General features: G+C 43.6%; 1 protein-coding gene across 1 annotated transcript in view; it reads right to left on the bottom strand.

Annotated features, from left to right (window-relative positions):
* The window catches only part of LEKR1 (leucine, glutamate and lysine rich 1), a 75749-nt gene that overhangs the window by 22180 nt on the left and 28783 nt on the right, over positions 1-24786 (bottom strand). Inside the window, exons 8-11 of the mRNA XM_009884484.1 lie at positions 5318-5399; positions 3579-3656; positions 3101-3304; positions 1184-1277 (exon numbers count right to left, since the gene is read on the bottom strand). Coding sequence (XP_009882786.1) covers positions 1184-1277; positions 3101-3304; positions 3579-3656; positions 5318-5399 — 458 coding nt within the window. The remainder of the gene's footprint in view (positions 1-1183; positions 1278-3100; positions 3305-3578; positions 3657-5317; positions 5400-24786) is intronic.

Genomic DNA, 24786 nt, shown 5'->3' with positions numbered 1-24786 from the left:
GGTGGTGATCCCCTGGGGCAGGTTGCCCCGAGAAGCTGTGGCTGCCCCATCCCTGGAGGTGTTCAAGGCCAGGTTGGACGGGGCTTGGAGCAACCTGGGCTGGGGGGAGGTGGCCCTGCCCAGGGCAGGGGGTGGCACTGGGTGGTCATCAAGGTCCCTTCCAACCCAAACCATTCTATGGTTCTATAAAACCGTCATGTTACTTCACTTGCCCATTGCCGTGAGTGACAGAGTCATCCCAGGGATGGCACGAACACACATCCTGCACCCAGAGCTGCCCCGAGTACCAGGCAGGACAGCCACACACCTCTGGCCCTCCTCGTCAGCCGTACAGCTAACAACTCTGCTGCCTTCTGCTAGCCGACAACTCCTGATAGCTCCAGAACCGCTATGCTACAACAGCTTGTTTGTTTAGCTCTGCTTTGGTTTGCAAATACCTGTCTTCTAAGGAAAGGACATCTTTGCTCATCTGCTTATTATTTATTTCCTAGATTTGTTTTACAAATAGCAATCTTCAGTTTCAGTTCACCTAACCCACAAGCAGCACGGCTCTGTGTTCTCTGCATCTCGTGAACAATGCCCAACCCTGTTTTCACCAGGGAAACTACTTCAATATTAAATATATGCTTTCCTGTGTCAGGAAACAAACCCAGGCACTGACGCGCTCCCCCGTGCAGAATTGTGGTTCTGGGGTTCAGGGTTTATAACCCGGCCTGTCGCACACAGAACGGGGTGGGCTCTGGATGTTCGCCTCCTTGGAGCCTGCGTTGGACAACTGGGCTTTTCCTGCTGCACCCCCTCCGGCAGAGCACACGGGGAGAGCGAGGAGCTTGCACGGTCCGAGGTTGAGCGGGCTCAGCCCTGCTCCTCGCACCCTGGCTCGCAGGGGACCGCACTCCTAGCGCAGGCACTTCGCAAATACCCTGGGACCTGGGAAGTCCGGATCAGACCTGAACATCTGCCAAGTCTGCAAACGTTCCTACTAAATACCTGCTGCATTCGGTTCCAGCCCGTGTAGAGAGATCACCCATTAAAACCTCTTATACAAAGAATACTATTGACATGTTTGCGCTTGAGGAGATAGGTATCTGCCTTACTGTGCTCATTCGTGACAGCTGACTACAACTGTGGAAAAAAAATAATAAAGAACTGGAAAGGATGCCAACTGCACATCCAGCGTTACCTTCTCCCTCCAGTTATCTTCATTCCGCATCTTCTGTCTTAATGTTTCCTGCAGCTGCTCTGTTCTGTTCTGATGAGAAATCAGCATTAACTCCCTAGAAACCACAAAAACTCGTATGTAAATATGTGCTCTGCCCAGATTGGTGGTATGCCATTTTCTTGCAATTAAGTCCTTTGTGGCAAAAGCTCATCTTTTCCTCTTTGTTTGGTATTCTGTGCAATAAGCCCAGCAATCCTGCCCGGAGCCCAGAGGCACAGCAGTAATCACTACTCAGCATTTGCATAATGCCATCACATGCTTTATGAGTTTTATGTTTTAAGGAAAATACTAGTGTTGATCTTTCTTCCACGCACGCATATTTAAACCTCACATATTTATAATATTTCTCAAGTGAAATGTTGGACGACGCTGAAGAACTGCTCTAATAGTCAAACCACAAATTGTTGTTTTTAATGAACTCAGAATATTACTATCATTAATTAAAAAATTGTAATAGGTTTTGAATTAAAACCACCGAGTGCTTTCCATTGTTAGAGTTCCTGTTTGTTATGTGAGGCTTCTAGACCAAAAGCCCTGGAGAGTTTAAATTCATGTAACTTAGATTATTAGCAATGTACCACCTGGAACAACTCATGTATCTGGGGTTTAAGTAGAAGGAAATATTCTTAAATTAACATGTAATATCTTTTCATGCAGGCACTAAAGTGCAGGGAATGTTCAAACCCTTTAAATATGAAAATAGCTTAATGCCTCTTGGTGTACATCACCCTCAGAAAATGCTTATCTTCTCCAAAAGCCATGTTTCTGAATAGATTTTCCGTTGTACGCAAATCAAACCAATAACGTACTGCCATCTCCTAAGTAGGGGACAGCACTTTCCTTGTTGCCCGTAAAAGACAAGCTAATTTGTCAGTAACTGAAAATTTACTAGCAGGACACCTCGACAGTAAAAGCAAGCCTGTGGTTGTTAGGAATAAAACTGGATATGCAGATTACACTCAAAGCAATTAAAAAAAATGTGAATTTAGGTTGGTAAGTGCAGAAGTCTAAAACAAAGACTCTCAAACTGGATACCGTTCCAGAAAATGCAATCCTCAGAAGCTCAGTGCTTTATTTTTACACATCTGAAAAGAAATTACAGGGAAAATGGCAGCTTCGTTAATATTTGAGAACCTTCAAAATAGGACTAGACCGGTGGGAAGTTGTCCGTACACCTCACCAAATACCAGCCCATACCCGATACCCCGGCACACTGCAATATTTACAGCATTCTTACGGTTTGCAAGTCACCAACACCATAAATTACAAGAATTTAAACTCTCCAGGGCTCTCGCTCCACAACCCTCACGTAACAAATAGCAGCTACAACAATGGCAATAAAAGGGTGTTTTGATTAAGCTTGAACTGAAGCTCTGGACTGCAAAGCAAGGAGGTTTTTTCCTCTTTTTTTTTAAATAGACTTTTTTCTTTTTTTTTCTTTTTTCATTCAAGTTTTGTCTATACTGTAATAATTTAAAAAAAAAAAATCCATCCAATGAGGATCCAAAACTTCAGGATAGGAGCTCAGGGCTGCCAAGGCGTTTAGAGTTGTGCCATAAAGCTGTCGATGAGAGGGGGCAGCGGCAGGGCAGGACTGTCCCGAGCGCACAGGCGCTTCAGAACACACAGCTGGGACCAGCAGGTCTCTCCCAGTCTGCCCAGTACCACGGCCGCACTCCTCCTTCTGCCGCCTCTCCTCCCGCACCCCGACGGGCACAGATCACCTCTGGTGCGTTACCGAATCCATCTGCCCTTTCGGTAACAGCGAGAGGGGCTGAGGATCGGCAGAGGAGGAATTTTTAACGGATTTCCCCAAAGACAGGGGAGGCTGAAGGCAGAGCCACAGGAGATGACCCGCGGTGACTCAGCCCCGATTACCTTTCTTGTTTCAACATCACCACCTCCTCCTCTGTTTGTTTAAGAAGAGCTTTAAGCGCTTCCAGTTCACTTTCTGATCGACCGGTTCTTCTTTTTAGATCTTCTTCTTTCCTTTCCTTCTCAGCCATCTCCTCCTGTAAACGTTTGCATACTTGTTGGCAAATCAGAAGAGATTCCTCCTTTTCCTTCAGCTCCTTCGTAAGTCTACAGATGAAATGAAAAGCTATCAGCATTCTACTTACTCTATTCATATTTACAGACAGCTACTAAACAGACAGAAAACGACTGTACCTGGAAAATAAAATATTCGACAAAAAGCTGTATATTCTTTATGAAGTTAAATCCAGTGACGTGAATACAAAAACAGAAACTGAAAGCAGGAAGAATCCTAAAAGCTGCACTAAAATAATAAGATAATTTTTTTGTTCTCACTGCTCAGAAATCTGTATGTTATCTTATGACACAATTTCCCGTTTACCTTGACTCAGAAATTCCATTTTCATATTTCATTTTTTTCAGCTCATTTTGACAGGCATCAAATTCCGTCGATTTCACCCTAAGAGAACATTTTAAAAATGTGTATTTGTCCAAAGAAATAATAGCCTTTACTCATGCAGTAACCTGAACATGAGGATTATTGACATATTATCTAACTTACATCTTCTATTTTAGTTAAAAGGCAGACAACACAAAGTTCTGTAAGTTCGAGCTAACACTTTAAAGTAATTGGAAGTTACACTTCCAATGTCATCTCAGCCTAACCTAGGATTGCAAGAAGTTTAATGTTGGGAACAGGAAAATGAAATCTTGCAACACATGAAAGTTTCAAGTAAGATATGAATAAAAATGAACAAATGACAATTTGGTAGGTAAGAGGGCCGGAAACGTTGCAGGTTTCTTGTCATCATGTCATCACTTCACCAATTAATAACCATGGTTAAACTTCATATTTACATTTAAACAGATATAGAATATGTTATTTTATTAACTTGTACCCCAATTACATCGAAATTTTAATATTACATTTGGAAACCCTTTACTGCTTCTTTAACTGTGTTCATGAAATCTTTTTTTCATACTCAAAACTTGTATTATCATTAAAATACTCTGTTGCTAAGCGTTGCAAATATTTGCAACTTTGTTATGATCAGACCCTCCGAATATAGGAACCGAAACCAGAAAGTACACATCCTAAAAGAATGAATCCTTGTTTAAATTTCAGGAAAACATACAAACAAAGGGCTGATAGCTGCTCTGGAGACGGGCAGCGCTCGCTCATTACTCTGCAGCTTCCTATCTGAAACAGTCGTGTTTATTTTCATCAGTGAATGATAAAGGCTGATGCTGTTTCTGAAGGATTTTCCACGCTATACGGGAGCAACGTGGGCTTTAAACACAGGAAAGCATTTGGATCCCAGACCCCGCAGCTTTTGGAGGTGACAACACAGGTCCCACCGAGCACCAGAGGTCTCCTGGCCGGATTTGGGGTGCCCGACGCCGGTCCCAGGCACCTCGCCACGGGGCAGACCCGGCTGCACGGCCGTTGCTCGGCCACCGGAAGAGTAACCCAGGAGAGCAGCCCGAAAGCCCAACAAGGTTTAAGAGGAGGTGCGTCCTCAAGCTTTGAGAGAGGACTCGTTTCCGCTCTGCCATCGCCCTGCAATTAGCTCCCCACAAGCATCGGATGACATTCTCTTCTTGCTCTATTCGTTTAGGTTTTGCATACCCGTACTTGCAACGGTAGGCACAACACCGTAGTATTACACACTGCAATAACCTCCTGGCGCGAGGGGAAAAGTCACGGCAAATTTACATTTTTGGGGAGGGTAAAAAAAAAAAAGAAATCACAGTTTCTGATACATTTCATGGCACCCTTCCCTCCATCCCAAACCTACAATGTGAAATATTATTTTCCACATACATTTTTAGTCCAGAAGTTACGTGGATTTCACAAAATGAAAGTGTGGGACTGTGCCGACTTAACCCTCCTCTTCGCTGTATCATTACGCACAGTGGGAGGAAGAAAGCCCGGTTCCACTGGCAGACGTGCTCAGACAGTGCTTAGAAATACAGGCCATTTAATATGAAGATAAAATATTTTCTCTGTTGGTCATAACTTTCTCAACCCCCCCTGACAAGCAGCGCTCTCTGACAAAAAAGTCTTTTGTTACAGCTTTATGCAGAGTGGCAAAACAACCAGGCAAAGAGAAATCTTACATTAACAGCTTTTTGTAGTGGTCCATCTCGGCCGTTACTTTCTGCAGCTTCAGTCCGATTGTCTCTACTTGATTTGTTAAATCTGAAAACAAAAACGTGGGTTTCATGTCTGTATTTATACTGAAACGATTCCCTTTCATACATATTGTGTTTTCTCTGCATCTCAGACACGTAGCTCCGCGCCCCCACCTCCACCCGGCGGTACGTCCCAGCACCGCCTAGCTCTGAACAAGGCAAAACGGCCAGCTGGGAAAGGCAGAGGTTTAGGATTTGGAATATTTGAATGGATTTCTCACTGCTTCCAAGCCATACAAGCCAGTTGTTTGTATTTTCTTAAGAATAACAACTCGCTTTTCTTGCAGAGGTTGGAACGCTGCTGCCCCGCGGAACACCGCAGCTCCGCACAGCCTCCCGAGTTCTATTTGTACACGCGCAGACACTGCCTTTGCAGCAAGAGGCTTTTTTTTATTATTATTATTTTTAATATCCTACCAGGAACCATCAAATTCAACTAAAAGTAAATACAAAGTGCTTTAAATCATACGATTTGTACATAACGCTGAGAGCAAAAGCATGCGGGCAGGCAGACCTGAAAATACCCTGCGAATGCTACTTCATGTAACAGTGACACCGACCGAATGCTACTATATATTTTGTCTTAGACTCCCTTAGCTAAATGTTATCTTGCAGAACACATCACCTATCAGTTTCAGTCACTGCCTTTTTTCCAGTATATCTCTCAGATCTTTTCATCTGTACAGTTAGTTTAGTTATCCCTCTTTTTATTTTTTTCCACTTGGAAAAAAAATTCCCAAAGAAAATACCGAGCAAAGATAAAAGCACTGTTAAATATCACCCCTTCTGCAGTCTCACGTAAATGACAAAGCGACAAATTTCCTCCCAGCAGACAACGTAACGCTTTGGATTAATTGGCCTTCAGTCCTCGGAGCGAGCGGGGTCTCGCACCCAGGGCTCTGCAGGCCGGCCGGCCGGTTGCCCTCGCAGCCCAGGAGCCAAGCTCTCGGCTGCACACGGGTTACAAGCAGGCGCCCTCCAAAAATACAGGCTGCTGAGAACGGAACAAACATTCTTACCATCTGCGACTAAATCTGCTTGTTCGCTTACGGGTGCAAACTAATTTTAAAAGCATACTTCAAATCCCTTAGACCATTTTGTCTCAGAGAATATAACAAAGAATTCAACCTTCGCAACCTTCTTAAACAGTGATATAGCAAAGATATTTCTTCTCCTTCTCTTTTTTTTTTTTTTTTTAAATTCCTAAGCATAGTTATAACTTCAAGATTTGAAGCCCTAAAACCTGATGTAATGGCACGTGCCTTAATCTGATTCTCATCCTAATGAACAAATCTAAATACGCTCACAAACAAGGAGAGCTGGCTTTCAGGAATACGTAAGAATGACCTGAAATCAAAGTTGCCTCTACAAAAAAGGCAGCATCATAAACTACATGGGAAAAAAAAAAAGTACAATAGAACATTGCAACCAATCTAGAAGTGCAAGAAAACCCAAGATTTTCCCTCAAAATGCAGGAGCGTGCTTGGTGAGCTGACTGCCTCTCTGAAGGTGAACAGCTACGACGAGAGCCCAACCTCTCCATCTTCACAGCTCTCTGATACATCTTCCAAGAAGCCAAATCTGTGATTCCTGTTCTTAAATACATCATTTGTGACATCAGAATTCACTGACTTTTTGCAACTGTTCCTACATGCCTACTTCAGTCATTTCCAGCAACTACCGTGATGCCGGATAATCCCAGAGTGGGATTTCCTGCCGGCGATCCCCCACCTCGCGCCTTAGCTCGTGAAATCCTGCTACATCACGGAGTCCCATATTTTCAATAAAGGGAAAAGGAAAGCTGCTCATTATCTCAGACTACAACCACAAAAAACCAAAAAAGCGGGGAGAGAATTATACAGGGTAAAGTACACACTACTTGTCAGATACATTCCCAAACTATCAGCATCTATAAAGAGCTTTTTTAAGACAAAATTTCGTTGGGTTTGACCAAGGCCTCGCAAAAGTCAGCAGTTAATTATAGAAGCACCTTGTGTGCTGCCTGCCACTGACAGCAAAACAGGGAAATACATATTTTTGTACAAGATACCATTGCCATTGTGTTTATACATTTCTGACACAAAAATATTAATGCTGCCGCTTTCATTTTTGCAGTGTGTAGAGACACTGCCACGCCGTTAATCTTTTACCATTGAAACAGCTCCTACTCTGACCCACATCAGTCAGAGTCTGCGTAATTAAATGAGCAAAGAGAAGAGTATAAGTAGATATTAAAGAAAAAAAAAAAATGCCTTTTCATAAATGAGAATGGATTCACACAAAGCTCATTAGAAGCCCGGACCAACAGAAGCCGGCGGACCTGGACATGAGAGATCCTCCTGGAGTTAATCCGTTCATTTTTTTAGCACGCGGGGATGCCGAGAGCACTCTGTGCTGTGCACGCAGCCAGCTGCCTCAGCTTGGTGTCACCCAAGTTTATTTTTTGTCTCCTTGAAACAGTTCAACCTACTGCACGGAACATGAGACATCACAGAAAATGCTGGTTTTGAACAGGTTGAAAAGAGCAGTATTGCTGGGGAAAAGTAAAAAGCGTGTTTATTCACCACGTAGAGCATCAGTATCGCACTGAAAAATAGTGTGTGTATACATATATACACACAGATAAAATCATACGTATAGTAAGAAAACAAGACTTTTCCATGAGAACCAACAATTAGAGGGAAGGTCTAAAATGATTTACTGCCAGTCGTTATTTTTCTTATTTTTCCAGTGCTTTTGCTGGGTATCAACTCATAAAATGTTAACATTGCCAAATTATATTGAAAAATGGCAAAGGGCAATTCACATGAAATTTTTCCTGTCCCGAATCTGGAAATCCAGGAGTCCATAACCATAAGCTATTCTTAAAAAACAATAAAATTGTATTCTTGAGATTTTGCAACTAATTTACTCACGTGGAAATACAGGTGAAAGCTCTGAGAGAAAAATTCCAACTGAAACACTTTCCAAGGGGGACCGCAGCCCCTCTGCGCAGGGCCAGGGCCACCATGGGAAGCAGAGCGAACCCTCTCCAATGCGGAGAGCGGATTTTTCTTTTCTTTTTTCCACTCACAGGCTCTGCTTCTTTGTTTGCATTCTGTACTCTTTTCCATTTTAGGGACTATTATATCTGAGGGACTCTATTTTCTCATGTTGCTTTCCAGGTTTCCAACATGATCAACTTTTTATCAACGAAATTATCTGTCTCTTTTACCCCAAAGGATGACAGGTGATGCTTTATAAATAAGTCACCACTATGGCGAAGGAACAGAGCAGTGGCGGAGCAGCCAAATGTATGGGAAAATTCACTTCATTTGGAAAATGTAAACTCCTAGCAGGTTTTGAATCAGTTTATCTGCTCCCACTGCTTTTCCCCTAAAGAAACAGGGACCAACAATCCCATAGTAAGAATTTTGCCTATCATTGGGTGACTGGTTGTCCTAAAAAAAAAAAAAAAAAAAATTCCGAATCAGGAAAGCACACTATTGAAATGAAAATATGTCCGTAATCAGTGGCCAGACAAAACCACAAGCTTATGTCTATTTTTGCCAATTTTATAGATGCACCAGTACTTCTGCATTAACCATCAGAAGAACACAAACCCCCAAACTCCTCTCACCAATGCTACTGGCGGAGTGACCGTACAAATGACACTGGGATCATTTCTCAGAAGACTCAAAAAAAAAAAAAAAAAAGAAAAAAAAAGACACTTAGAAGACAAAACTCCCTGTAGTATGAGTCCAGTGGTATCATCTCTAAAATGATTTTACGCTTCTGTAATTGCACTTTTTCATCAAGTGCCGCTGCTGCGGGTGGAGCAGAGGAAGGCAGAGCAGCGCCTGGGCACCGCCGGGCTGGCGGCGTGACAGCTCGGAGCTGGAAAGCCGGAGGCTGCCCGGGAACCCTTCCGCATCTAGCTCACCCCTGGCGCTTCTCCCAAGCCTGCCTCAGGATGCAGCACGGGAAGGCAGAAAAGAGTAGTCCTCATAGTTCCCTGCTGAAAACGCTTTTGAAAAAAATACAAGAATACCTTATGCTTTTTTTTCTGTATAAAATAGATGTTCATGAAAAATATTTTAGTGCAAAGTTGTAGAATGAACTAGATGAAGCTGGGGAACCTGCAATCAGCACTCTCATTTTTTCACCGAGTGGGATGAGAAGAGAGTCACAAGCCTTCCCACACCTGACGTTATTTGCATAGTATCAAAACCCAAGAATATTCATGCATGTTTTCCATTCCTCAGAGTTTGTCAGCAATAAATGGTCTAGAAAGACAAGAAAACTAGCAAATATAGACATTTTTAAACTTACTGATAATTTTTTTTAAAGGAATTGATACAACAGTATTGCAATAAAAAAAAAAACCAACCTTATTACAAAAAATTGGAATTCAGAGCTTAAGATTACTTCTATCCATATGCTGTTGCAATGTTTATTTGACTAATGTGAAAAGCTCCCTGAAGTTTGAATGGAGTGAATATTTGCTGTCTTTTAATCTGGACGTTACTCATCACAGATACTCACAAAACACCATGCACAGAATCACGCAGGAGGTAAAAACAGATCTAGAAATGAAGGCTCCTTAGAAACATCCGAGTTATTTGTGTTACTGACTTTCCACTAATTTCTGGCATCTGTTGTTATTTGAGAAGGTTTGGAGGGGTAAACGATGAGGATTATTTCCAGGTGAATCATTGCCTGCCCATCTCCTTGGCACTCCTCACAGAACTGTCAAAAGAACCTCTTGGTACCCAAGAGGCGCGGGAGGTCTCCTGCGCTCAGCCCGTTGGGGGCATGCCCAACGGCACGACACTTCTACCAGTTATTGGCAACTTTTGGATTCCTGACAAACTACACACAACTCAATTTCTTTTTCCCATTTCATAAAAATACATAAAGGAGAGGTTATTTGTATTAAACCTTCACCAGGTATATTTTTGTCTTTGAAGACAGGAATGAATTAATGCAAGACCTAAATAAATACAGCTAGATTGGTGTAAGCTAATACTCCAGTATATTCCAGAAATTGTCTTTCAAAGAATACCATCATGCTGTATTTTAATTCTTTCGAGAGGGAAATAGTCCACAAAACCTCAAAACCAGAGGAACTGCGAATACACACACACGGAGTTGGCATTCTGGGCATTCGGGATTGCATATGTTAAAAGGAGAAGGACATCATAAGTATAGATAATAATTCACCCGTATTTATTGTTACTTACTACGAATAATTAACTGCTATCTATAGTCAATGAGAGAATACCTACCATTTACATCAGACTTTCAGAAATTGAAAGAATCAAAAGGAGCAATTAGATACAGTTCTACCTGAGAGCACCACACGCTGGCGTTCAGACAAAAGAAGTCTCGGAAATCCACAGAGACTGCCCCTCTTCATCACATGGGAAGATGACACTGCCAGCTTTGGGGTGAGGGCTCTTTTCCCATGACTATATTGAAAAGTAATGGAAAGTGAAAAGGTCTGGCAACAGTTAAATTAAGCCTCGCACATAAATCAAGCTACGGTCTGGCAAAAGTTAAGTTAAACTTCCTTCGCGCTCCATTCCAAGTGGCATTTATTACCTCCGCAGACCGGTCCCTGCCCCGTTTCCCCCGAGGCGAAGAGCAGGTTCTGTACAGAGCCCGTCAGGAGAACAGCAAGGATCTGTGCGGTTCCACTTGTCCGGACGCGCAGCGGGCTGGGGGAGAGCCAAGACCTCTCAGGAAGACTGTACCGACGCTGTCAAAACCACGGGTCTCAGCAGCAGCAGACACAGAATTCGCTCCCAGCACAACAGGCAGTGCAGCGCAGCCACAGCTGAGCCGGGAGAGGCTGGAGGGGAAGGAGGAACAGTCACCCCTGAAGAGGCACTGCTCCAAACTTCACCTCCCTGCCCACGGCGCTTAGCGGCACTAACCCTATTCGATGGCACGCACAACTTCGCTGCAAACGAGTCAGCTAACGCTTGGCTCAACATCCTTTCATCCTCTCCTCCCATCCCTCCTTAACCCACGACGACTGTATGTTTTCCTGGGCAGTGAGTTAAGCAATTAGCAGCTCTGCAGGCATTAGAAAGGAATTTTCCTGAAAAAAAAAACAAAACCAAAACCAAAACCAAACTATTTCAGATTCTACAGTTTCTCAGTATTCCTCATGGTGCCCCTTCTAAGCTGGATATGACCAAGGACTAGCGTTCAACAGTAAAAAAGAATTGAAGACTGCTGACCTTCACTCCTGGAGGGAGAAAAGAAATGGAGACTGGTACCTTCTCGTTCCCTACTTGGATTTGGGGATATTCCCAGTTTCGCATAGCTGCACCCCTGTTTTGATGCACTGAATGCTGACTACACCTGCAATAATATTAACTAAATAACTGTTAGCCTGCATTTACCCCTGTTTGCCCCTGCCAGTCCCGTGATACCAAGTCCTCAGGCGCTTTGGTTTGACTGTGCTCCTTGACGGACGGTGGTCTGAAGCTCTTCCACAGCGCTATTTTCAACAGTACCCAAACTTTGATGGTAGGGTGCACGGCCACAATAAACGATCAGGGTAGCTTCACTGCCTGTCAAAACCACTGGGAACCCGTGGTTTATAACCTTGCAGTACCCTCTCACGATCTCAGTTTTGTGCCTGGAAAGCCAACCCCATTTTCCCGCCGTTCCCTGGGAAAGAGCCCCTGCGCACCCACACACGGGACCCATAGAGAGAAATCACTGACAACTCACAACTATTTAAAACCCCTGTTTGTGTGACAGTGTTCTTGCCAAAACTTCCTCTCAGCTGCTTTAAAAACTCCTCTGACAAACTCCCATTGTAATCAAAGCTGTGCAGTCACTATGTTATCTGTCTTCTGTTATCTGCATCAAAAAACTGCACAATGGACACCGGAGCGCGCCGCGCCGTTTGCTGGGCAGAGCTGGCATCTTCGCCTGCTCCCCCGACGGGAAGCCGTGGCCAAGCACAGGGAGGACAGATCAGACCACCTGCAGCTACTTTCGTTTACTTCAGTTTCTTCAACTGGGCATTCCTCAATAACGGATTGTTCTGTACACTTTTCCAAAGCTAAATAATTCAACTTTAATTTCCTGTCATTCACCCAGACATCGCCCGATGAAGTGAATGGCTCTGAATGCCGACAGAAAAAGGGGAAGCTTTGGCTCCGCGCACCAAGCAGATGTTAGGCAGAACATGTGGGAACAATCCAACAGTGACAACAGCAAGTTCTACTGCAATGCGACTGCTTTGTTAAAACAGATTAAGACCAAATTGCTGTAGATCAACACCACAAGGAGAGCCCTTTGCCTTTCTTCGCATGGGGACAGCTGCTACACAGCAGCTTTTCACAAACATCCCTTTTGACAATTTTTTAAAGGTTGTTATTATAGAAGATCACTGTCAAATACTGTGGTCTTTTTTCCTCTTCCTAGAGGTGGGAGTACAGACAGAAGTTCTGGAAGAAAGGAAAAGGAGAGGGATAATGCTTATTTTGGTTCTAGTACTTTGGGTGGTCTCTTTCAGCTCTGTTTCTTCTTTTACTCAATTTGTTTTGAGAAGTTTTCGTAATGACTGAGCATGGGACAGGAGTTTTTCATGAGGGAGTAGCTGGATTCAATTATAGGGCTGGTTTCTGCAAGTCTTCTCTAGCGAGAGTTCCCACCAAAGTCAACGGGAGCTTGATCAGCCGCACGCCCACGGAGACTAAATAATACAGATTTCAATCAGGTTTGAAAAACAGAGTGAAAATGAGGAAACTAATAAGGAGCATGGTAATACAAAGGGAAACTTCTGCTGAAAAATCGCTGAATAAAGAAAAATATACTCAAATGCTCATGAAAAATGTTCTCCAGTACTGAAAATAAAGCTTACAGCAAAATACGCAAAACCAACAAAACGCATTCACTCTTTGTAATACCGATACTCATTTTAAAGCTTTAAGAACTACCACATTTTAAAGAATCTTCAGCCCAAATCTGTCTCAGTACCTTTCATTATCTTTGTGATTCTCAATGGATCGATCTTGCCATAGTCTAAGCAGTCAACAGTAACCTTTCAGGCAGCACATGCCACCAGCCCTGCCTTCCACCAGGGACCAACGTGGTAATTAGGGCAGAGACTGCCTCCCCTACACCTCTGTGTTTTAGCAGTACCATATTCTCCATACAGCGAGACTCTTGCGACAAGGACAGAGACGGGGGGGCAGAACACGGAACAGACACAACGAAAAGGCGCGAAGAACCAAAGAACCACCACCAAAGTTGGCGACCATTTCCTCTTATTTGGGCGAATTCCCACAGACGCAGCCCAGAGCGTCTGCAAAACACCGAGCACAGGGTCTGCCCAGAAATGGGTTTCAGGAATTCAGCCACCCAGTTCGCATCCTCTCCAGCTGCCCGGCCAACAGCTCTGGTTCCCGCTTTGCAAATAGCGACAACTGGTAAAGTTTTCAGTGAGAAAAGAAAAAAAAGGAAAAAAAAAAAAAAGCACTGTGAACGATATTCACATTGGGTAAGCAGCCCCTCTGGAAGCCATCAGTTCTGCAGCTAATTCTTAACAGATTCACAGTGATATCAGTTCAGAAGCACGCGTGATAGAACTGTGTCGTTTTCTACATTTCCCGCAAAACCTACCAAAAAAAATCCAAGATGCTTTCTGAAAATGTTGGTCTCATCTAAACAAAAGCTCAGTGTTTCATACAACGTGTAGGAAAAGGAAGGCTATTTGGCAGTAGTTAAGACTTTCTAGAGAGGTTCAGATGCACAGGTCCCGTGGCTGTCGACACGGAGGAGGTGCAGACCCCACTCACCACCCGAGACCCTTCTGCCTGAGCAGCACCAGCTCAGCTGCTGGCGGACAGAAACTCACAGAATCACAGAATTTTCAGAGTTGGAAGGGACCTCTAGAGATCATCTACTCCAACTCCCCTGCTAAAGCAGGACTTAACCACACCGGTCAGTGCCAACCATGGTATGAATCTGCTCTGTGTCACTAAGTCTCCGGTCTAAAATGACTGCTCCTACCAAAGAATAAATGCACGTCTACGAAGCTCATCTGCTCCCAATTTCAGGAATACAGTCCGTTTCTCCCTACCTGGCTGGGGATCATAGACAAGTGGATTTGCTACTTCTAACCACGTCGCTACACTACAGCACGTAGAAAACAGCACGGGGGAGAAAGTAGTTTCATTTTCCCTTTATTTAAGCATGGTTTGGGGAACAACTGGCAGATAGCTGGATTTAAACAAGCCAAGCTCTGACTCATCAAACCGGTCACTGATGAGAAAGAGGCGCCGGGGCAGCCCCGTTCACGCTCTCATCGAGAAGCGGCAGGGCTGCGTAGGCTGCACGTGCTGCCCTCTGGTCCTGCTGACCAGAAACACCCGGTCTCGGTGCCCGTGTGCCAACGGCAGTCAGTCACGTGCAGGAGAATCATAGATTAAGAATATTTTTTATTCTGCTCAAGCTTTATGAAGTTCTCATCACGATTGAGCCAGGTATGCATTCGCAGTGAAGACAGCAGGACGGGACGTCTGGGGGTGGCGTAGTCCAACCTTCCGCCCAGAGCAGCACTGCCGACAAAACCAGACGGGGTTACCTGGGGGTTTATCCAGCTGAGCTTTGCGGACCGCCAGGGCTGGAGATCCCCCCAGCTCTCCGTGCAGCCTCCACCCACACTGCACCACCCTCTGCTGAAAAACACTCTTCCCACGGTCCATCCTGAAGCTCCAAAGCCGTGGCTGGTGTCCCCTGCCTGACCACCCACCGTTCCCCAGGAGAGTCTGGGTCCACCACCTTCCTCCTCCCCTCTGGGCACTCCTAGACCACTGCTGGGTCCCCAACAAGATACAGCTGCCACGACAGAGCTCCCTTTCTCCACTTAATCACATTTTAGGATCAATCTTTTTCAGACACTTAGTCCACGCGTATGTGAACACACGTACCCTGTGCGACACTCCCTGCATTACCTCAGCTCAAGATAATATCTGTCACGCCGGCGGACTGAACGAAACCTCCCTGAGGCTGGTGGGTGTGAGAAATGTCCTTCATTCGGGAACTGGCGAGCGGCAGTTAAGCTCTTTCGGGCACGGGAGGGACCGACGGGAACAGAAACTCCGAGGCAGGAGCCGCGCTACTGCTGTAAGGGAAGGGAGGAGGAGGGGGGGAGAACAAACACAGCCCAGCACCGCTGCCGGGACGGGCAGAAAGAAACGGAGAACGCGAGGGGTCGGGAAAATACCAGCAGCTCCAGCCTGGAAGACAGTCAGGAGATTGGAATGGAGAGAGCTGTACGGATCCCCGGCCAAGACAGACTGGAACCCAGCTCCCGCTGCTTCATTTCTCTGGTATTCCAGGAAACGGGAGGTTGTAGGTATCCTTTAAGACTTACAAAAGGACTACTCCCTGTAGGGAGCAACCTACGAGGCCCCAAATAGTGGCTGATGAGCTGTGTAAAAAAAAAGGAGTAAAAACATTTAAGTTTTCTTACAACATTAATGCTAGACCAAATTTGGGTGTACATTTACTATAGATACTTTTAAGCACATTTATTTAAAAAGCAGAGCAGAGAAGCTGTGAGAAATACGAAATACATACACGAACAATTACTGTGTCACTCGAGGAATAATTTGCCTCCTTGTGCGTTTCTCAGGAGACCAAAAGAAGTGAACTAAATACTCAAAGTCTTTGCACACACAGAACAGAACTATTTATTCTTGTTTATAATATTTCATGCGCTCTGTTCTGCAAGATAAATTATTTTTTGTCTACACAAGAAAGTATCGCTTTTTATTCGTGACTCACAAGCACAAGCCTGTCTGGAAAGAGCCCAGGGAGGGACTCCAGCCCTATAGATTTACATCCTTTCTGGAGACCTGACCAGTGCCACCAGGAAGCCTCTAAATCACCACCAGCTGCCAGGAACTGGGAGGACGTGCCAGAAAAAGGAGTGCCTGTTTCTTATCTCCCCCAGCATATGTTGCTGACCACTGCCAGGACTGAGCTTTCTGAACCTCAGGTCTGAACTCGTATGTTAATTCTTTCATGTTTGCTTGAAAAAAAAGCATCGAAAACGCAAGAGAAGGGACCAGATCTTTTTTTTTTTTTTTTTTTTAGTGGTACAAATCCAGAACACCCTCAGTGCTCTCAAAAGAATAAGGCAGCGACTGCATACACCATGCAAACACGACGGCAATCTTTTCCAAGAGCTTACGAAGTGCTTAATTAGAGAAACAACTCTGTCCCAGCAAACCCCGCTCCCCACTCTCTCCCCCTGCTCCCCGCGCCCAGCAGTGCCATGGCACAGGCGGCTGAGCCACAGCCAGGGTTCATGCTGGATTTGCTCCTGAAGCCTGAATTTTCTGCGCGTGTTCCTGCCTTTTTGCGTCCAAGCGAATTGGGATGCGTCACAATCGCTCTCCAGGCCCGCTTCTCCTATGTATTAAAATTGAGTGGAAATACCACCGCTTACCTATTAGCTGGGCAAACTGAAGGTGGGAAAATGAACCTTCTGACCTTAATTCTCCTTGGAGACAGGGTGGGTTTTTTTCCACTCAGTGTTTAGGCCAAGCAGATGAAACAAAATATAATAAATATAGTTCCTTTAACGTGGATTCCTGCTTTTCCTCAAGAAGCAAAGCGGGGCCCTTCTGTACCGAAATCACTCTCAAACACCGCCTTATCCCAATACCTAGCTGAGGGGAACTAGGACGCTGCTTTTTCCACCGTATTCATCTGTTTCCTCTTCCACTGTAAGAGACTGCTGAAAAGTGCTAATGAGCCATTGCCTCATCTAACCCATTTGTCACTCTCTGTTCAAACACCAGCACTGCATTCCCCAGCTCTCACCCTTCAAATTCTTAGTAGCGCAGCTGGAATTAATGAAAAAAAAAAAAATATTTCAACAGTACTTGTCGTATGAATAGTGGATATTTGAACTGCAGCCTACCTAAAACTACAGGAAACTCTTCTCTCTTTGGATTTGCAAAGCTCTTCAAAGCGGTCTTTAAAGCGTCATTAAAGACACTTCATTGCGGATGAAAATACTGCTCCTTCTTCCCGTGAGGAGCGCTAACATTCCCCACTCAAACCACCCAGCTACTCCTACAGCTGCCTGCGTTTTTCAATCAGCTCTCATTAGTCTTATTATGTCAGCGGACCACTGCTAAGTTTATATTTAGTAACTTAAGTAGCCTATGAAGCAGTAGCATCAAAAGATTTAAAAGACAGATTTCACGCGCAATAGCCAGCAATTCAAACCCATAGAGAGGTAAACCTGGAACTATAAATGGGCTAAAGAAAAACTGCTGTGACTTTGTGAAGAAAAATTATTCTATATCTGTGATTAAGTGGAGGAAAGGATTTGGCTGGTAATAAAAATGAAAGCACAGATACCAGCTCCTCTCTTTTAGGAGCATGTGCTATTGTAGCTCTTCATAAGGCATTATTGATTTTTCTTTTTTTGCCAGTCTATTTGATTAGACAATTATTCACCAGACCTTACCCTGCGTTGAGCATTTTTCAAGACCTGTCATCTCCAGCTAACTGGATGACGCATCGCGAGTCTGAAAAGTGGTATGAAACCAGCAATCAAATTCACCTCTTTGGCAAAACGTAACTCACAAAGACAATTTTGGGGAAGTCATGAGAAGCACAAGAATGAAGAAATAACAGTAGAAACTAATGTTTAGTTTCAGCTCTCGTAAATGAAATATTCAATAATTTACAATTCCACGATCAATACACAAAACAAGACTCTTCAAAATATTGGATGCAGAAAGGAAAATCCTTTCAAAGCATGTAAATCACAAATCCTGGTAGGGGTGGGTTTTTTTTCCTGGAGCATTGAACTATTTCAGTACCAAAGAGGGATATTAGATTCAAAGTAATTTGGGGGGAAAAAAAAAAAAGAGCAAACTAAAACAAAAAAATTAAGCTTCCCCCCCAGACACTCTGGATCTGACCAGTTTCCTACACACTGACTTCATACCGTATAAATCCACTAACTGGAATTGAATTTCACTATGATCAAGTGAAGCAATTAAAAAACCCAAAAGTGTGTTGTTTGTTCCCACTGATTTATTTTAATACAAAGGCAACTCATGTAATATTTGATGCTCGTTTCATAAAGAAAACCATGTTTTGTATTTCAAAGAGAACATTTTTATCACCGGCGCATTAGCCGGCTTTATTACCTCAATTCAGCAACGAGCTCCATATAGACAGACCTCTTCAAATGAGTATGGATTTGTGTTTTACTGATCTATTCAGGAAGGGTAGAATAAAAATGCTTGAGCTAGCAGCCTTTCTGCCTTGAAATCTCCTTCTGGATATCCACATCAAACATTTTATTGCTTCTTAATAACTGATTTATTATTAAACAACTGCTACATTTTTTATTCATAAAAATAAATTTTAAAACGCTTCACAAAATGACCTTTGCTGATATTTTAGCTGTTCATTAAGATTTCGCAGGATCCTAGTATGAATTCCACAGACCATGTTTTATTTGTGTTTTCTCCGCAAAATGCCTGCTATTTCAGGTTTTTATTATACGCAGTTTAAAAAAGAAACCTGACATGTGCAAAATCAGTAAATAGTGAGTCAAAGAGCAGAGCAGGCTGAGCGGCGGTCACAGTGACCCTCCGCTCAAGTATTATGCCGCCGAGATGCCTGAGAATCCACACAGTCACACTAACCACCGAGATAACTTTCAGTGAACCCGTTACATACGCTTTTTTTTTTTTTTAATCCCTCTTCTCTGGAAACATGCTTTAAAAGGGCAAGTGAGCAAGAGAGATAACGTGGCAGTGCACCTCACAGACTCCTTGAGGGAAGGAGAGGCTCTCTACAGAAAGAGATTTGGAAATTTACAGTGCTAAACATAAACAAACAGCTTCCAAAATATTCCTTTGAAGCTGACAGAAATAAAACAAAACCATGGATGGCAGCTCATGGCTAGATCTCCTCCCAATGCTAGCAGGGGAAAGAAAATTAATAAAGGTGGATAAAACTTTTTCAGAATATTCTAACATTTATGCTTCTTTCAAGAGTCATGCCTTCACTGTCACATCAAAGTGAAAAATGATGATTTAGTTCAATAAATCCCCCCCCCCTTTTTTTTTTTTTACTTGTCAAAACTAGAACTCCTATTAACACCGAATTCCAAGAGCAGCATAACTGGTGAGAGCTGAATCGCAAACGTCCTCCCCAGATTAACTCCGAGAAGGATTCTGGATGAAAGGAGTAGTTTTGGAGAGAGCACAGGGACGGTTAATGGTAAGTTTACATTCCATCCTGAAGCCATGATACTCACCACCTGGGCTGCTGATTAATAGGTCTTTACTTTGCAATTTCCTATAGAGGTCAACAAGTTTACTAGCTGCTACACAAGCCTTGTAAATACCCTGTGGAAGAACAGTCAGCGAGCACTCCTCGCTCCCGGAGGCGCCCAGAGGCAGGATGGAAAATCCAAAGGCAGAAGGAGACGTACCCACAAACAGGGCACGGGGTACCGCTTACAGACACGACCGCCCAGCCAGCAGAGCGGGGTTCAACCCCATCGCTACAGAAATGCCAACATACAGCTTCTCAAACCATAAAGATGGAACGGAAAACACAAACATCTAGAAACAAAATCCACCAGCAGTGCTGATACAGCCATAAACCCATGGGATTTACAGGGACAGCGTGAAATTTCCATCATAAGCAAGTGAAGGGGACGTTTTCATCAACCTTTCTCTTGCTAAAAAGATCATTAGCTCCTGGTGATGGTACAGAGGTGAAAGTGAGCTGTGATGCTTGCACGGCTGAGATGCCGGGACAGCAGGGAGGGAGGATGGTTTGCAGTCCTACTCCTGTTGACACCTTTGATCTGCTCCAGGGGAACACCAGACACCACAGAAAGCGCCCTCGGTCCGCTCCCGTCCTGCGACTCACTGGCAACAGCAGAATAGAAACTACAACTGAAGCGCCTGAGAAGGACACGAGAGCTGTTGCTCAGCTGATGACACACAACACAACAAACCACTGCTAATCTTAAGATTCACCTGGAAGCAGGCCAGAGGGAAAAAGAAAAAGCTCTTCTGTTTTTCCTTCTTACCTGCTGTGCTCAACCATAGAGCATTTTGTAGTCATCTTCTCCTTGCACAGCACGGAGCCTGGAGAAAGCTGCACCTCCCTGGCTGCAGGAGAGATGCCGCCGAGCCGGGAGGACAGTGCCCCCAGCCTTGAGGACAGTGGCTCCAGCCACCCGCTCCTTAGCTCTTTCTTAACACACACTGCTGAGAGCGCCCTCTCGCCAGCCACCCCACGGCACAGCCATCCTACCCGAGCCGAGTTCTTTCTTTTAGCACATCACTCTGGTTTCCTTCTGTGAACGCTATTCCAAAACACCCTACAACGACCATGGATTTGGGGGATGATTCAAAATGAAAACGGGACAGTAGACTCCGGGTCTCAAACCGAAAAGGGAATGGTTCTAATCGTGCTCACTGAAGAGGAGCGTCGGTGCTCAGTCTGGGATGCAGGATAAGCAATTGCAAGTGCTGCAGACAAACATGTAAAAAATAGCTATTTTTTCATGCTTTATTAATTATGCACTACAAAATATTCATTCAGGATATAATCACATACTGTTTTTTTCCCACAGGATGCCTGGGTCTGTCGCCACAAGGGACAAAAGCACTCCAGCTATTCAGGACCGGCGTTTCCCTGCTCAGCGCGTGCTCCCCAGCTCATTTAGAGCGCGGTCGGTGAGCCCAGTTCCCCGATATCCCCGTCACAACCTCCAAACCTCCGCCCTCCCAGGCTGGTCCCTTCCCCAGCGGTCGGGGCGCTCGGCAGGCGCAGCACGGGGCGCGCGGCGGAGACAACCTCCCTGTTTGCTGTCCCGTCGCCCAGCGCCACGGCAGACGGCAGGCTTGGGAAGGGGCTGCCCAGCCCTCGCATCCTGGGGACTCATAAAGCAAAACCACCGAGAGCTCAGCCACCACACCAACAAACCTCTGTTCAGTTTTCAAAGGCTGAGGAGTCGGTCTAACTTGGTTCTCTAGGTCAAGAGCACTGTCAAACCTCCCGTCTCAAAGTGCTTTTTCAGAGAACACAAGGTTCACGGTGTTTTCAACAAACTTTTTGCAGAGTCAGATTTAAACATAAAATCCAAGGACTCTTCCAGCCATCCCACCCTTGTGAAAGCTATGACCATTTTTACTGGAATTAATATGCAAAAACCATTGATTAGTTAAGTTTGGAAATATTTTAAGCCACTGAAAATAGTGATCCCCTTATAGGAAATGTTGAGCAATCCTAGTTTGCTTATACAGAAATACTTAAAACAAACAAACAAACAAAAAAGACAAGATGATCCCCAGACTGGAATAGGGCCTCTGGAACAGGCACTTTTTTGTAAGCTCAGATTTTTTCAGCACAAGAAGTAGAGATGCTCTATGTGAGCTCACCTGGACCTGCTCATGATGCGGTGCTCACATATATACTAACTTATTGCCCTAAGTTATGCATATCAATTAATGGCCAGAAATTAGAACCTAAATATAATTAACTGCTTGATTAGACAGACTGATACAACACGCCAACTTAGGGAAGTAAATTCAGATTTTAAGAAGATGAGCCAGAAAGCCATGCAAGCATCACAAAAATATGTAACACACTTAATAACCTTTAAAAAAATAAATAATTATAGACTGTGTGCATCTTTCACTGGTCTTCTAACATAAGAACAAGACAATTCTCCGTGGAGTTAAAGGTGGGGAAAACTGAAGAAGAAAGTGTATTTTTGTAATGCATGTGAACAAACTATGAACTCATTGTTTACAGGAATCTCTGAAGTTAAAACAGCTTTACAAAACCAAAAAGGGAACTCTAACTAAGGGTAGTTTTCATACAAGCATAAATGTAACGATACAAATACCTTATGTAACGATATTAAACCACATATTTCAAAGCTTAAAAGATTGTCCTATTGGGCTCAAGGACCTCTTCGATCAAGACGAGACATGTAAGGAAGATAGATTATCCTCTAATTGGTGTTCTAGAGTTCCTGCTCCCTCCTTTGAACCACCCCGTGTTTTTCAGCGGTGAGGACAGTGCACTGAATTAAATGGACTTTAGCCTTTCCACAGCAGCAGCGAGTGCCAACATTCCAGCTCCCAAGAATGCATGTGAACTACCGCTGCATTCACAGACAGTTTCACATGCCCACATACAGCCACTTCCCCAGAAAAATTTAACTCAGTAATGTGCAAAAGTGTCTGAGTTATATTGAACATGGCACCTTATAAAAAGTAAAATCTACAGTCGCGGAAACTGTACAGAGGACTGCTCCTGAGGAACTGCAACACTCCGCACACCAGCACTGACAATTTAATTTGTGCCATCCACGAGTTTTGTATTTCGTATTAAAAAAAAAAAAAAAAAAATGAAAACACTTTTTAAACACAAATGAAGTGTCAAAGTGTTCCTGAGAAAGGGCTATTTTTGCACTGAGATTATTTTATTTTGACTAATTTTTCCACCTAAAAGAAATGCATGTCAAATGTAATCATGTTTTTCTCAAGACAGGCAGGCGGTAGACCTATTTTGAACATTGCAGAAACTCAGATTTCTAGAGAAAGGTAAATAATGAGTGATCTAACTGCTATGACTTATCAGTACTTGTGTCTATTTATACGAAGATGAGGATAAGATATTCTTAAAAAGAAAGTGGAAATAAGTTTTTCCAATTATGTTGAACACAGAAGAAAGCCGAGTGTTGGGGCAAAACCAACATCTTCTGCCAACAACATCGGTCCACCGCTTCCTAAAGAACGCAACAGTGTGAACAAAACATGACACTACACAAGCATGTAACAAGCGCATACTAAAAAATTGGTGAAGAGAGTATCTGTGACAATCATCCTCAAAGCGACATACGAATCACTGCCATTATCGGCACTTCGAGCAGAATATCCAGGCTGCTGTAGGAACGAACTTGCAGACAGTTTCTTTGCGTGGCACAAGAGCAGACTGAAGACCAAACACACTTGCTTTCCCCAAGTGCTACCCTACCGGCAGAGAAAACAAAGCTTCATCAACAACACTAAACCATTGCTGTGGTCTTTATCACAGGATCCGCGACACTCGTGCCGGTTTTGAGCCAGTCACCTTGGCTATCGTCTTTCGAGTGACGCTATCTGCTTGAGCGATTTCTAGTACAGCAAGAGCCTCTCAGCTCCGTCTCTAGGGCTGCTCCAGCGTAAGTAAAGACAGAAAGTGCACGTTAAGAAACAAAACACACAGAATATTCTAAAGCATATAATTTCCAAATTTTGGACCTTGGCATGGTAATAGACAAAGCTGGCAGACATCTACACATATTATTTTGATATAATATGAATTTCTTAATGGAGGAGAAACACACTTGTCTCTTCAACAAAAATGAATGCATTTTTAGCATCTTTTCCAAACAAGTTTCAAGTAAAACATGAGGAGTCACAGGTAACCTCCTGCTCTTGGGACAGGCAACATGATTTAGTCAACCAGTGCAACCAGCTAATTTCCTCAATTTGATTTTATCTAGTGATGTTATAAGCTTATTTGGAATTTTGCCTTCTTTATTATTTTTTTTTACCCAGGCTCTTTTCTCAAATACATAGTATATATTTTATACATATAATATTGAGCTTGTTCACTTTTTTTCCTGAAAAAAATGAACACAGCAGATACCATTTATGTACTACCAGCATTTTATTTCATGTTTCCTAAAAAAGTCTCTCCTAGGGATTTTTACATACAAGCCAAGGTACAATTTTTCACACTGTCCAACAGCGTGCTCAAGATTGTCTTGAAAAAGGAGATTTCAATAGAATTGATGCATTTCTTTCTATTTACTCAGGTCTTCAGAATGAGATACTGTGGCTGACTGAACTGAGTGGCTGAACGCTTTTAAGGTACCCCTCTCCCCCAATCCTGCCTGCCAGTTTACGCTGACCAGAAGACCAAGTAAGAAGAGGCAGCTACGCTGGGACAATGAGCCTACCAAAAAATGTCACGGGTAAGTTTTTGAGATACTGGAACACTTAGCAACTCCCCAATTAAAAAAAAAAAAAAAAAAAAAAAGACAAAAGTGAATGCTGTGAATAGTCCACAAAAGAATCACGTCAGAGCAAAACCTAAACCAATTTGCATTCATTTAAAGTTAGTTTTTTGAATAAATACCACAGAAAGGAAGATATATTGCGTCTATTTCTCATAAGGACACTGTCTGGGAAATGCTGTAGAGTTACCTGCTCATTTCCACCATTCAAACACATCACTGCTGGAGCTTTCCTAACAGTATTGTTATACGGTGACAAAAATAAAGACTGCCCTCAGCAACACGGGTTGATAACTCATCGGATGGTATC

This window comes from Charadrius vociferus, unplaced genomic scaffold (assembly GCF_000708025.1).
Source record: "Charadrius vociferus isolate BGI_N301 unplaced genomic scaffold, ASM70802v2 scaffold104, whole genome shotgun sequence".
Lineage (NCBI taxonomy): Eukaryota > Metazoa > Chordata > Aves > Charadriiformes > Charadriidae > Charadrius > Charadrius vociferus.
Note: the sequence above shows the minus strand (reverse complement) of the source record. Positions and strands in the feature narration are given on the sequence as shown.